The sequence below is a fragment of the Narcine bancroftii genome, chromosome 7, assembly GCF_036971445.1.
Source record: "Narcine bancroftii isolate sNarBan1 chromosome 7, sNarBan1.hap1, whole genome shotgun sequence".
NCBI lineage: Eukaryota > Metazoa > Chordata > Chondrichthyes > Torpediniformes > Narcinidae > Narcine > Narcine bancroftii.
This window is the reverse complement of record NC_091475.1, coordinates 10,651,854-10,666,622: the sequence shown is the minus strand read 5'-3', so window position 1 is coordinate 10,666,622 and position 14,769 is coordinate 10,651,854. Positions and strand designations below refer to the sequence as shown.

The following is a 14,769-nucleotide window of genomic DNA, read 5'->3' as shown; positions in this document are numbered from 1 at the left end:
GCTTTTAAATTATTCTTAAAAACCCTTCACTCGATGGGAGCTGAACAAAACCAGTGTGCCCTAGCAAGCTGTAGTTGACTAATACGATTCTTTTTGTGTGTGGTACTTCCACTGACATGAGAGATCAGCTGCAGAACACTTCATGAAACATTAATGTGCACTGACAGTAATTGTTACTGAGGAATATTTGGAATTTACTTGTACCGCAGTCTAAAACATTTGAATGAGTATACTTAATAACCGGCAGTTTCAAAGGGAACTTATTGCAACTCAACAAATCTCAATGACTTGCTAGTTATCTGATGATAATTCAGTAACAGAGGTGATGTGCTTTGGTTCTAGCCAGGGAGAGCATGTGAACACAGGACAGCAGGTCACAATTTTCCCACTTTTCTTTTGCTGTTACTTTCTAGAATTTTTAAATATTTAAGCCTTTAAATGCTGACAGTATGGAGATAAAGCCTCAGAATACAACATGAGAACTCTTCATCAAGAAAAAATGGAGTTCGTCAAGGATTGTGGGAAATGGGCGGCATCCAGAATGACCCAGTTTGGCAGGGAGCAAGAGCTAGGTCTCATTCGTAAAGTCATTTATTTCTGGAAAAGGTCACTTTCAAAATAATCCACAAGCATTTACTATTATTATCTTTTATTTACAGGATCAATAAACAAGCTAAGGTAGTTGAAAATAATTATGTAGTGCCAGCTGAAGAATTCTTAAAATGTGTAGCTGAAGCAGCACCACCCTTTGGAACAAGTCCCAGAGCTCGTAGGGCAATAGTGGCTGCTGAGGCCTTGGCGTGTTTCTTGTTGGGACTGGCAAGGCTCGGCTTGTATTCGGTGCCGTTGATCATCACCTGTCACAGAAATGTACATCATCTGCATGAGAAAGTTGGTCTCATATTTAAGCATGAATTAAATATGACTATAGTAAATTGTTAAATGCATTTGTTTACACTCATTTAAAAATTAAATGAGAAATGAAACAAAGCACAATGCATTCTATAAATGATCAGCCACTCTTTATAGACACGGAGAACATCTCTAAAATATATAGTTCTTGTCCATAAAATTGTTGGAGTTAAAGCATGTTTTTCACAAGCCTAGTTCTGATTTTCGCTGTTCCTGCTTTTCAACAAACAATGTGAATGCAAAGCTTTATCTAGTTTGATGTTGCTTCATCCTGTCAATCATCTAGCTTCATAGCCAATAGCTATTTGGGGAAAAAAAGTTATTCTGTACATATCGCTACATCTTCATTTAAAACAGTTATATTTTAAGTTCCCATCACCAACCCAGGTACTTAGCCCCGGACCTGAACACCCCAGTTCTGGCATCCACATCAACTCCCTCGCCAATTCCCACACTGCTAGATCCCAGCCTCATCCCCCTATACCACTCCTTGCCCTTCCCTATTCCCTCTATTTCACCTGCACCTCTCTGACTCATGCTTGGTCTTTACTATTCCCTCAGAGACTGAATGCTCTGACCTTAGTAGAGGCCTCACCTTTATCCCCCTTTGCCCACACCATAATGCCAAACTTTTTCTGTGGTCTGTGCCCAATTCTACCATTGTGATTCCCTGCCCTCCACTGAAAATCAAGCCACTGTCTCATGTATCGCCTCAAACTCATTGTTTGTTTGCCCAGTTCTACCTCCTACCCAAAATGCACAAACTCAATTGTCCCAGTACACCTATTTTTCTGCATGCTCCTGTGTCACCAAACTGGTATCATCTTACCTCAACTCCTTTTCCCTCCCCACCTACATCCATGATACCTCACATCCCCTCCAATTCCCTGAATTCAACTGCCTCATTTTCACTTTGGATGTCCACTCTCTAGTCACTTCCATCCCCCACACCAAAGGTCTCAAAGCCCTTTGTTTCTTTCTCAACAACAGACCCACCAGTCCCTTCCACAACACCCTCAACAACTTCTCTTAACTCATTCCACTTTCCACAGGTCAAAGAGGAGGCATGGGTGGCTATGTGGAGCTATCCATATTCAAGCCCGCACAGACAAGGCTCCTCAACTCTTCTTCGGCTACAATGACGACTACATTGGTGTTGCCTCACGCACATGATCAGCTTGTCATCTATCCACTTTGTTGCTAACCTTCACCCTGACCTCAAATTCATTTGGTCCATCTCTGGCAATACTGTACCCTTTCTTGATCTGTCTCCATCTTGGAAGACAAAAATTTTCTACAAGCCCAACTCCCACAATTTTGCCCCCTTACCCTCAACTTGTGTCCTCTTGTTTCAACCTCCCCTGCTCTCAGGGGGAATAGTCTACTTGCATCTAGTCTATCTATTCCCTTCATAATTTTTATCAAATCCCCTCTCAACCGTCTACGATCCAATGAATAAAAGACCAATCTTTCTCTGTACTCTAGGTATTTTCAGCCAGACAACATCCTTGTAAATCTTCTCTGCACCTTCTCCACCTTATCTATTATATCCTTCCTATAATTTGGAGACCAGAACTGAACAGAATACTCCAAACCTCGCCTTACCAACGCTTTAAACAGTCGCAGCATCACTTCCCAGCTCCTATACTCTATGCTACAATTTATGAAGGCTAACATACCAAATTCCTTCTTAACCACCCTGTCAACATGGGAATCCACCTTCAAGGAATGTTGCACCATAACTCCAAGATCTCTTTGTTCCTGTGCATTCCCCAATGTCCTCCCCTTTACTACATATGTCCTATTTTGATTATTTTTTCCGAAATGAAGCACCTCACACTTCTCTACATTAAATTCCATCTGGCATCTTTCAGCCCAATTTTCCAGACAAACCAAATCCCTGAAAACCTTCCTTGCTATCCACCACTCCCCCTATTTTTGTATCAACTGCATATTTATTTACTCAGTTAACCACCCCATCATCCAAATTATTAATATAAATTATGAACAACGGGACCTAGCACCGATCCTTGAGGCACGCCGCTCGTCACAGCTTCCATCCTGACAGTTGTCCACCATGACCTTTTGCTGTCTCTCCTCCAGCCACTTCTGAACCCATCTTATTATTTTTCTATTAATCCCTAATGACTGAACCTTCCTTACTAACCTTTCATATGGAACCTTATCAAAAGCTTTGCTAAAATCCAGATAGACAACATCAACTACCCTACCTTCATCCACCTTTCTTGTCACTTCTTCGAAAAACTCAACAAGGTTCGTCAAACATGACTTCCCCTTCACAAACCCATGCTGGGTGCTCCTGATCAATCCCTGCCTATCCAGATATTTATACACACCATCTCTAAGAAATCCTTCCATAACTTTCCCCAACACAGAAGTCAAACTTACAGCCCTATAATTACTTGGCTGACACCTCGAGCCTTTTTTAAACAATGGAACTACATTAGCAACCCTCCAATCCCGCGGCATCACCCCCTCCTCCAGTGATCGTTGAAAGATCACAGACAGTGCCTCCGCTATTTGCTCCCTGACCTTTAATGCCCTGGGGAAAATCCTATCAGGACCAGGAGACTTATCCACTTTTACTGACCCTAGAAGCTCCAAACCCTCTCTTTACTAATCCTTATCTTTTCCATAACTAAGCCATTTGCCTCATTTATCTCACATGTCCTTTTCTTTCGTGAACACAGATGAGAAAAAAATCATTTAATATCTCTCCCATCTGATACAGTTCCTCGCACAGTTCACCGCTCCCATTTTCCAGCGGTCCTATTCTATCCTTAACCCTTTTACTATTCACATATCTGGAAAAACCCTGAGGATTCACTTTTACTTCATCAGCTATTGACACCTCATACCTTCTTTTTGCCTTTCTAATTTCCTTCTTAAGGTTTTTTCTGCAATCTATGTAATAATCATACATCTTATCCATTTTTTGCTTCTTAAATTTAGCATATGCCCCCCTCTTATCTCAAATCAACTTCCTAATTTTTTCCAGAAAACCACGGTTCCCTTGAACTTTTGGCCTTTCCTTTCGATCTGACTGGTATATAAAGATCCTGTACTCTCAATATCTCTTCTTTAAATACCCTCCAAATCTCCACCCTTTCCAGAAAAAAGATCAGCCCATATAATTTTCTGCAAATCCCTTCTCATTCTTCAAATCTGGCCTTTCCCCACTCAAAGACCTTCAACCTCGAACCTGACCTATCCCTTTCCATATTTAGGTTGAAGCTAATGGACCCATGATCACTGGATCCAAAGTTCTCACCAACACACACTTCCCAAGATGTCATTCAAAAAACATGGTTTCTCCTTTATCACCTTCAACTCAGCCCTCACCCTTATCTCCTCCATTTCTCGCACATCTAGCCTGGCCCCCTTGACATAACAAGGTGAGGATTCCCCCTGTCATCACCTTCCACCCCACCATTTCTGTCACTTACAATGTGATCCCACCACCAGACACATCTTCCCCTCTCCAGGGGCCACTTTCTCCATGACACTCGTCTCTTTCCATTAATCATCCCCTTAGTACCTACCTCTGTGACCTGCAAGAAGTGTCACACTTGTGACCACACCACCTCCCTCACCACCATTCAGAGACTCAAACCATCCTTTCAAGTGTATCTCTCAGTAGTTTGGTTGTATAAACAAGAAATAAACGTACTTCAGTAAATATTGCCAACAATGTCCTTAAGAGTTTAATTATGGCATCTAATATACTCACCTTAAACAAAAAATGTTTGCAATGATCTGGGCCACTGTCACGAACCATCAAGAAATCAGGTGGTGGCCATTTTCTCTTGTTACATATTTCCATCAGAGCAGAAACTGGGTGCTTTCCTAAAGATTAAACAAATGTTAAATAATGGAACTGTAGCATGTAATTAACTTCTTAAAATTAAAAAAAAACCTTTATAACCATCCCAGTCGTTGAGAAAAAAATTAATGGAATATGTTAGTACCTTCCAATATATAATTTTGTAAATTTGATTATCACAAAAATTGTATCTTTTATTCTGTATTGGTTTATAGTAACCCTGTTTGAGAAGTTACTGCTTAAATTATGCAGCAAAACAAAGATTTAATGGATTATATTGTGAATATATATCTGTACCTGATAGGTCCTTCAGTGTGGGGAAATTTCCAAATTTCTTCTGAGTTTTCTCCCCTTCTGCTACCAGGCCTAAATGGCACAAATGTTGGCTGTAAATTTGTGCAAGGAATAAATATATTGTGATACAAATCTAAAGATACCATGATTTTTATTCATAACTTGGCCAAGTATTTGAAGTACCGAAAAGCCCCTGGTATCCGACAAAAATGGAGATTAGGAGATGCTGGATAAATGCATTTTCTGGTTGCTTGAGATTGTGTGGTTGCATGGATTGGCAAACTAACGGCGAGGAATGCCAATTTTAAGCTCTTGTATTTTTTTTTAAACCTATTTTCCTCTTTTGTTTTTGCCGAGTCGTTGAATTCCGAATAGCAGGAGTTTTACTGTATTAGGCTGAGTTCTCATAACCTGATGGAAAATACATGAAACAATATGCTTGTCACAATGATTTGTGGACCCAAAAGCAAATTAAATCAGAATTACAAAAGGGTTTTGGCATATGACAGATGATAAAGCCTATCGAGTAGGTGCCGACACTGCAAGAGCAAACCAGCCATCCCCATTCAAAAGCAATTTTTTTTTTTCTTTTAAGTAGTTATCTGGCTCTTGTCTTCCTTCCAGATTCCAAAACATCTTTTAATGGTTAATCTGCACTGAAATACCAGATTTCGAGGAGAAGTGCAGATTTTTTCTCATGATTCCAAAACGTTTGAACTTGAGATCTCAATAGACGATTAAGAAGATGGTGTGCTGAGTACCAGAGGAGGAATGAATAGCAAGTAGTGGTTGGGGAATACCATAACTACATCAGTGGACAGTGCTCAAATTCCACAGATTGTCAGCTGAATATAAGATGTTGACTTTGATACAAAACTTGGCAACTTAACCTCTCCTCAGAGAGCAGGCCCAACATCCCAGAAATCAGTGGGCAAACCTCTACAAGTAGATCATTTGTTATACAAGAAGATCAAAACTACACAATTTTCCAAGCGTGGTCTTACCAAGCTTTGATAGCTTTTTGCCCCTGCACTCCAACCCTCTTGCTATGAAAGCCACATACTATTTCCTCCTTAACAGCTTAATAAACCTGTACATTTACTTTCAGTGACTGATGTTCAACGACAACCAAGAATCTCTCTCTTTCTCTAAATCAACCATCATTTAAATAATACACATTTTTCCCCACTGAAGTGGTTAACTTCACATTTATCCACATTATGGTAAACTTTTTCTGACTTACTTTTGCATCCTCCCCTCATTTAAAATCTCACCCGGTATACCTGTCATCAACAAAATTTGAAGTATAACATTAGGTTAACTCATTCAAAACAATGTTATTAATTAACGTATGAATGATGACAGGAATCATTCCCTATATTTTTTTTTAATATTGTGAATAAATCTCTAATCAACCAGGTTCTTTTGCACGTGATGGCCATGTTTTGTCCATAAAGTGCAAGTGGCAGGCTGGCATTCAATCCATTAGGCAGGAATGTCTGGAGATTAAACTGTCAAGTGCTATAATGCACATTTTGGGGTAAACCACAATCGTCTGCAAACACTATGATTGTAGTGAAAAGAGATGTTAGAGGAACTCAGCCCGTATTGCAGCGCCCATAGGAGGTAAAGATATTTAACCAGCCTTTCGGGCCTGAGCCCTTCCTCAAGGAAGTCCCTGAGCCCTTGAGGAAGTTGCTCCAGCATCTGTGTGTTTTAAGATGGTTATTTTGCCCCAGGAAGGGGCTGGAACATGGCTCATTAGATATATTTAAGGAGCAAATGGATAAAGATTTGAAAGATTGTGTGTCTGGGAACTGGCACAGAGAGGAGTTGTGACCAGCATAGTAGAGTATCCTTGATCATGTTGAATGGCGGGGAAGGTTTGAGGGGCCTGGTGGCCAACTCCTGCTCCCATTTTTGTGTTTCTTTTGTTAAACCCTCTTGTTAAAAAATGGGAGGTATTTACAAAAACTACCCTTTCTCAGTTGATCCCTCCAAGTCCCCCCAATATACAGTTTTTAACCCCACTCCCCATCAACTATCTCACCCACAATCACTGCACCCATTCAGTTACATTTTCAGTGTTCCTGCAGCACACAATGGAGAATAAATTGTTGACAGCCTTCTGACTTCAATCTAGCATAAACATTTTCGAGACTTGACCACTTCATTGAGTGACGTAAATTCTACTCCCTACAGCCATAAGAACATCCTCACCTTTACGGTCAGTCTTGAAATCAACAATTATAGGTTCTACTGTTCCATTTTTATTTTTTCCCAGTCCTTCTCCTTCTTTCCATCCCATTTTTTGCATCAATTGTGCTCCCATTCCTCCAGTTAAAGGTGCAGCTTTCAGGAACTGATCCTGTTTGTAAGTAGACGGGTATAATTAAAACAAATCTTACAACAGGTCAAAGTAGTTTTTTTGCAGCTAGACTGAAAAATACTAGTTGCAATTTCTGGATTGAATTACTATGCAACACATTTTTAGTCCAAATTACCAGGCATTGTTTAAAGAAAATTTCAAGACCTTTTAAGAAACATACTTCAAAAAGACCACGAATAATGGAGTCATAAATGGAATGGAGCAGAGGGGCCATGCAAGATGAGAAGTAGTGGATGAGTGAGTCTCAAAATGACAACTTAATAGTTAACACTTAACTTGGAATAACAGGAAAGAAAAAAAAAGAGACCAAGCGTTGCAACAATGAACCAAAATTGTCTGGCAGGATCAGATGAAGCAAAATATCAGCAGTGGTTGAAAAGGGACAAATTAATGTAAGTAGCAACCTGGGTGGATAAAAAAGTTTCTGTCAGAGTGGTCTTAAATGGAGTGCATTATAAAAGCCACAAAGTTGAACAGTTGGTGAGAGTGTGAATTCATTGCATCAGAAGGTTGTACATAGTGATGCTGGAATGATTCATCTAAGCTCAGGGAGTCCGCATTTTCAATTTTCTCTCGTGCTTTGGTCCTCAATCCATATTTTGTAATCCATATTTTCACTAGTACATCAATATATCGGTAACAATAGTCTAAAAAATTCAAAGTAGGCCATGAAGACTGCAGTAGTGGGACGAGTGCATATTGGGGGGACATGGAGGGATCAACTGAGTAGAAATCCGATTCCAATTTCCATGACTTATTCTAAATGCAAGTTTCTGACATTCCATCCGAGGAGGATTAGAGCAGTAGTTCTCAACCATTTTCTTTCCACTCACGTACCACTTTAAGTAATCCATATACCATAGGGGCTCTGTGACTAGTAAGGGATTGCTTGGATGGAAAGAAAAAGTTTGAAAACCACTGTTTTAATCGTACCTCATTGACTCATTATGTGCAGGGTTTCATAACTCTAAAGGAAATGGGCCAATGATCATTTTTCTCAAGCAAAATATTTCAGTAACAATTGGGTCTAGAGCAGTGATTCGCAACCTTCCCTTCCCACTCACATCCCACCTTAAGCAATCGCTTACTAATCATAGAGCACTTATGGCAATAGGGATTACTTAAAGTGGGATGTGAGCGGAAAGAAAAAAGTTGAGAACCGCTGGGTTAGAAGGAAGTATCTGGAGGCTGATCCTATGGAACATGTGTGAAATATTTTCTACCTGTAAAAGTTTTAAGTATCTTCTACAAATGGCAATTGGTGTTTAGCCAACTGTTCATTTTAAATATGGGAGGGGGGGGGGTTGTTGTATAGAGTCTGACCACAGATCAACTGATGGAATAGTGGCTGGCCTACACAGAAGAAAGATAGGCATTTGTAATTGAAGGGGAAAAAAATTCATTGTTTGACGTCTGTTGAGATTGTCCATGGCAAGAAGGCAGCGAAAAGGATTTAATCTTCAAAATGTCTGCCTGCAGAGAAGTGGAAGTTCACAGCTCAGACATGAATCATCCCCTCTTTGTCCTATCTCTGTCCCTACCAGCTCTTCACCAGCCACTGCTGGATACCATAACCCAACACAATTTCCATCTCTGCAGAGCGAAGTGACAATCAATGCCTGCGGGGAAATGCAATCCAGTAGTCACATGCTAATGGTCGTAAGATTTTCGTAGTCTATTCAATTATTAATGGTTATTAAAATGTGGAAATGAGCCAAACCTTGTAATATTGAAGGCAATACAAATTTGATGACTGCACGGTTCTTATAAAAAAAGATGGGATGATAAATACCTCATCAACTTGATTATCAAGATGCCACTCTGAATGATAAAAAAGGCACAATGGGCAAGAAGATGTGGGTAATCTCCAGTTATCCACCCAGAATTAATTAATGACAACAGCCAAAGTGACAACAGCACAAGCTATTTTAACTTTTAATTACTCCCTTTTCAGCCATAAAGAAGCCCCCATGGTTTTGAGACTTACCACTGACAGAAATGTGTTACACCACAGTAAGCACATTTTCAGTTAGGCTTTCACATCATTTTCAGCCCAACAAGAAATGGTAAAACTCTAAAATCTAATTAAAATGTTAAACTATGCAAATGCAAGTTACTTCATTATTACTTTAGTGGAGTCATTGTTTTTAAACTTAAATGAACTTTTGTTAGAGCTCCAAATACATGTGGAATGGTAGATATAAAGCAATCAAATTCATAAATGAGTTTAAGAAAATAGTTAAAATATATGAATTAGTTTATTAAAAGATTTAATTAACCTTTTAACTATTTGAGTACAGCTGTGACTTTAGCTGTTTCTTAACAAATATGCATTATAACTAACTAGAAACATATTTTGAAACTTAAATTGTTTCTTTCATGGCACATCAAACCACATGCAAAAAACTGTCTAAACAGCTTAAACTAGATCTTCTAATTCGCCAAGGATCTGGAATACCAGGAGACTCATCCTAAAAACCTGGATGGTTTTTACTTACTTCCGTTTCCTTCTTGCCCTGTTTTTCCAGGAACCTCACAAAAGAAAGAGGCAACCATGCAGAGAATGATACAAACCCCAGCCAATGTCGCCCAGGGCTCCGTCCTGCTTTTGTACCTGCTTTGTAATGATAGAATTTTTTATCATCAACACCTGTTTCAGTATATCCAAATTGTATTCAGTTCACAAATCCAATTTCACTATATTAGCAACTGCACACAATTTACACAGAAAAGAGGCACACAACTAAATTCATTACAAAGTATTTTCTTTCCATAGTTTTCTACTATAAAGGTCAGGAAATGCATTAATTACTGATTACTAAATGACACCAAATCTTATTCGTACTTCTTTCTCAATCATACTTGGGCTTTGAAAGCAAGAGTTTTTGTAGCAAGATGAAAGAACTAATGATTCAATGGCCTTGGAGAAAGCAACACAAAAAATGTCCCTTGAAAATGACACACAGTATTCAGAAACTCACAAATTTCTGAAATTCAGAAATAAGACTCATCATATTGCATTGGGGGAGAGTTTTGCAGATATTAAAGGCAATTAACGTACTTTTTCATAAAACTTTTAAAAAAGAAAGCACTCTTTGAACAAGGCAAAATTACTAATATATTTCTGCTTTAAGCTTTTCTTCATCTACGAGTGTTATAAAGTTTTAAAGATTTAAGTATAAATGTGACAGGAGAGGAGATATCCTTATTGACTCGGATTTGCTATCTCGGTTAATCAAGGTGGATTGGGCAAGAAGTATTCCAGTCTGACTACTGGGATGGAAAAGGGTCTGAAAGAAGAATCTGACATTTCAAGGAAATTGAATGTTTGCTAACCTTATAATCAGCTCGAAATATACTTGCCATTTTCCTAAGCCTTAATTAACACTACTGTAAGTGGAAGCCAGGGAGGTAAGAATGTAAAATATAGATTTCAAAGGAAGAGATAAAATGATGCGTATAAGAGAAGTAGAGCAGCAAAGACACAAATGACCAAGTGTCACATATTTCCAAGAGTGATATGAAATTCAGAGCAGAATTTACTGAAACAAAAATAGGAGGGAAATAAAATACTTGACATTTGCAATGAACATCAAATGAATTGAGAATTTATGTCAAATTGTATAACTTGGAAAAGACAAAAACTTTTTATGCACTCATGGCATATATAAATGGATATATGAAACAGCTCTTTCATACCAATTTGGTTTCGGGTTCCAGTTAAATTCTCTTTGCATAACTGAATATCTTGTTTGTGAACTGGATACACCACTGAACATAAACTGAAACAGACATTAGTCTTTTTTTTCCTCCATGGATTGATGACAGAAGTGAAACACCAACCAACATTTTGTAAAAAGAAATAACATGAATATAAATTAGCAATGTTCCTTTTACTATTTCTTTCTTGTTTAGACTAAAAGCATCTTGCATTGCCAATTTAAAATAATTGTATCTACTGTTATGTTTTATGTTTAAAAACTTGGTTAAGTTCATGAGAGATTTAAAATGTCACAATTTCATGAAAAGGACTTGGATAACATTAAAAATCCTTTAACAGTTTTTACAGTGAAAGGTTGTGCACAGAAATACTGAATATCAATAGAGTTCTTATTAATATCAATTTCAGTGATACAAAAACACAAGCAATATATACTGAGTTTCATATCCCCCTTCTCAGGATTCTTATCCAAAATCTAGAGGTTCTGGGTACTGAATGGGACATTTCATCCCGGACTTAAATGCATTTATTACATATGCTGCCTTCCATTTTTTCACCCATTTCTGCACCATCTGTTTTAAGTCAGAGCATTTGTCTTAGACAATATCCTAGAATATATGCAAGAGTCAAATGCAATGGCTTCAATCCGGTCCAAGATCTCAGATTGAGGCAGATCATGAGAATAAATAGTCGCTTTCTGCTCATAATTGCTTATTATAAATCACCAATTTCCTCTTCCACTTTTGCCAGAATAATCTTATGAAGGAGCAAATTAAATTAATGAAAAGCACAAATATGTCCACAGAGAGCATCACCAGCTCAGCCTGTTGGTCATATTCTATGTCGGATGCACCACACCAAATGATGCAAAGTCGATCAATACAAAACAAGCAGGAAGATCTCTTCTTTTTCAAGTACTTGCTTTGATTTTAAATAAAATATTCAAAGTACTTGCTTTGATTGAGATTATCAGATGATTGGAAAAGAGCAATCAAGTCAGAAATAAATACTATTTTTGCAGAGAAAAACGAAATGGACATTGTTGATGAAGAAATTATTCTAGACCTTATACTTACTGACCTATAAGACATTTTTAAAGTGTCTTAAACATTTTACTTTAAAGTTGGTAACAGAATTCAGTCCACAAGTATGTACATTACCTTCCGGATCCAGGCTTGAGGACCACTATGTGTTAGTTCCTCATAGGTCAAAACTTGAGCTCCAGTACTACCTGTGAACTGACCAGGCAGAGAGTTTGCCTGAGCCCACACATCAATCTGAAGAAGAAAAAAAAAATTAAAATCATATTGCACCACTCAAGTAATTGAATATTGGGTGCAGCTCAAATCAGAGCAACCTGAAGACATAAATATCCAAAATATGTTGATTTGCTGTCCAATCAGTTTGCTGTGTTAACGATATATTTACTGAGAAAGGCTGATCAAATCATCTACAATGCCCTTTCCACATAAAAAGGGTCCATAAATGTTGTTGGCAAAGTGGTGATATCTTCATCCTTTTTAGCAGTTGATTTGTGCCTTCTATGGTTTTCCGTTGAGAACACAAAGTTGTTATGCAACCTTATCTGTAGTGATTGACGAAAGCTACCTTGTAGTGGCCATGTGCAACACAATGATTCCAGGCAGCAATTCTCAACCTTTTTCTTTCCACTCACATATCACTTAAAGTATTCCCTATTCCATCGGTGCTCTGTGATTAGTAAGGGATTGCTTAAGGTGGAATATGCATGGAAAGAAAAAGTTTGAAAACCACTGTTTTAATCGTATCTAATTGACTCGTTATATGCACGGTTTCATTCTTTGGCTTGGCTTCGCGGATGAAGATTTATGGAGGGATATGTCCACGTCTGCTGCAGGCTCGTTGGTGACTGACAAGTCCGATGCGGGACAGGCAGGCACGGTTGCAGCGGTTGCAAGGGAAAATTGGTTGGTTGGGGTTGGGTGTTGGGTTTTTCCTCCTTTGTCTTTTGTCAGTGAGGTGGGCTCTGCGGTCTTCTTCAAAGGAGGTTGCAGCCCGCCGAACTGTGAGGCGCCAAGATGCACAGTTGGAGGCGAGATCAGCCCACTGGCAGTGGTCAATGTGGCAGGCACCAAGAGATTTCTTTGGTGCACCTCTGTCTCGGTGGCCAGTGGAGAGCTCGCCATAGAACACGATCTTGGGAAGGCGACGGTCCTCCATTCTGAAGACGTGACCCACCCAACGCAGTTGGGTCTTCAGCAGCGTGGATTCGATGCTTGCAGACTCTGCCAGCTCGAGTACTTCGATGTTGGTGATGAAGTCATTCCAATGAATGTTGAGGATGGAGCAGAGACAACGCTGGTGGAAGCGTTCTAGGAGCCGTAGGTGATGCCGGTAGAGGACCCATGAGTCGGAGCCGAACAGGAGTGTGGGTATGACAATGGCTCTGTATACGCTAATCTTTGTGAGGTTTTTCAGTTGGTTGTTTTTCCAGACTCTTTTGTGTAGTTTTCCAAAGGTGCTATTTGCCTTGGTGAGTCTGTTGTCTATCTCGTTGTCGATCCTTGCATCCGATGAAATGGTGCAGCCGAGGTAGGTAAACTGGTTGACCGTTTTGAGTTCTGTGTGCCCGATGGAGATGTGGGGTGGCTGGTGGTCATGGTGGGGAGCTGGCTGATGGAGGACCTCAGTTTTCTTCAGGCTGACTTCTAGGCCAAACATTTTGGCAGTTTCCGCAAAACAGGACGTCATGCGCTGGAGAGCTAGCTCTGAATGGGCAACTAAAGCGGCATCGTCTGCAAAGAGTAGTTCTCGGACAAGTTGCTCTTGTGTCTTGGTGTGAGCTTGCAGGCGCCTCAGATCGAAGACTGCCATCCGTGCGGTACCGGATGTAAAACACCGTCTTCATTGTTGAGGTCTTTCATGGCTTGTTTCAGCATCATGCTGAAGAAGATACTAAAGAGGGTTGGTGCGAGGACGCAGCCTTGCTTCACGCCGTTGTCAATGGAGAAGGGTTCGGAGAGTTCATTGCTGTATCAGACCCGACCTTGTTGGTTTTCACCAAAGGAAATGGGCCAATGACAATTTTTCTCAAGCAACAATTGGGTCTAGAGCAGTGATTCTCAACCTTCCCTTCCCACTCCCATCCCACCTTAAATAATCCCTTACTAATCGCAGAGCACCAATAGCATAGGGATTACTTAAAGATGATATGTGAGTGGAAAGAAAAAGGTTGAGCCCCACTGGCTTAGGGAATCTTCCAATTCAATAAAATAGTTCTTCCGTCCCCGAGTAGTTACACATCTGCCCTATGCATCTAAGTCCCAAAGCAGCTTAAAGTAGGATTGTTGTGCATTACAATTCTTAATAATGTGAAACAACAACAGGAAAGCAATTTTCTAAATTTATGGATTGCATTATCTAATTATATCTTGGAAAGAAATTTGTTCAGTCATCAACAAAATTGTATTTGCATTTAAATGAAGAAAGGTCAATTCTTTCAATATCTAATTCACTTTCTGACCTAGGCATCTTTAAACAGTTTGGAATTAAACAAAACTGACTGTCGAAAAAAGAACTCTCACTTCAGACGCTTTGTTCCTCTGAACATTAATGAGGTATCTTTCTCTG

At 39.4% G+C, this 14,769-nt stretch overlaps 1 protein-coding gene across 4 annotated transcripts in view; it reads right to left on the bottom strand.

Moving 5' to 3' along the window:
- Positions 1–632: 632 nt before the first annotated feature.
- LOC138738503 (protein SON-like) overlaps positions 633–14,769 on the bottom strand; it is a 67,182-nt gene continuing 53,045 nt past the window's right edge. For all 4 annotated transcript variants that reach the window (XM_069888811.1, XM_069888813.1, XM_069888814.1 and 1 more), the window contains 5 exons: positions 12,321–12,437; positions 7,271–7,418; positions 5,054–5,122; positions 4,664–4,779; positions 633–857 (listed from right to left, as the gene is read on the bottom strand). In XM_069888811.1, coding sequence (XP_069744912.1) covers positions 693–857; positions 4,664–4,779; positions 5,054–5,122; positions 7,271–7,418; positions 12,321–12,437 — 615 coding nt within the window. In that variant the 3' untranslated portion in view covers positions 633–692. The remainder of the gene's footprint in view (positions 858–4,663; positions 4,780–5,053; positions 5,123–7,270; positions 7,419–12,320; positions 12,438–14,769) is intronic.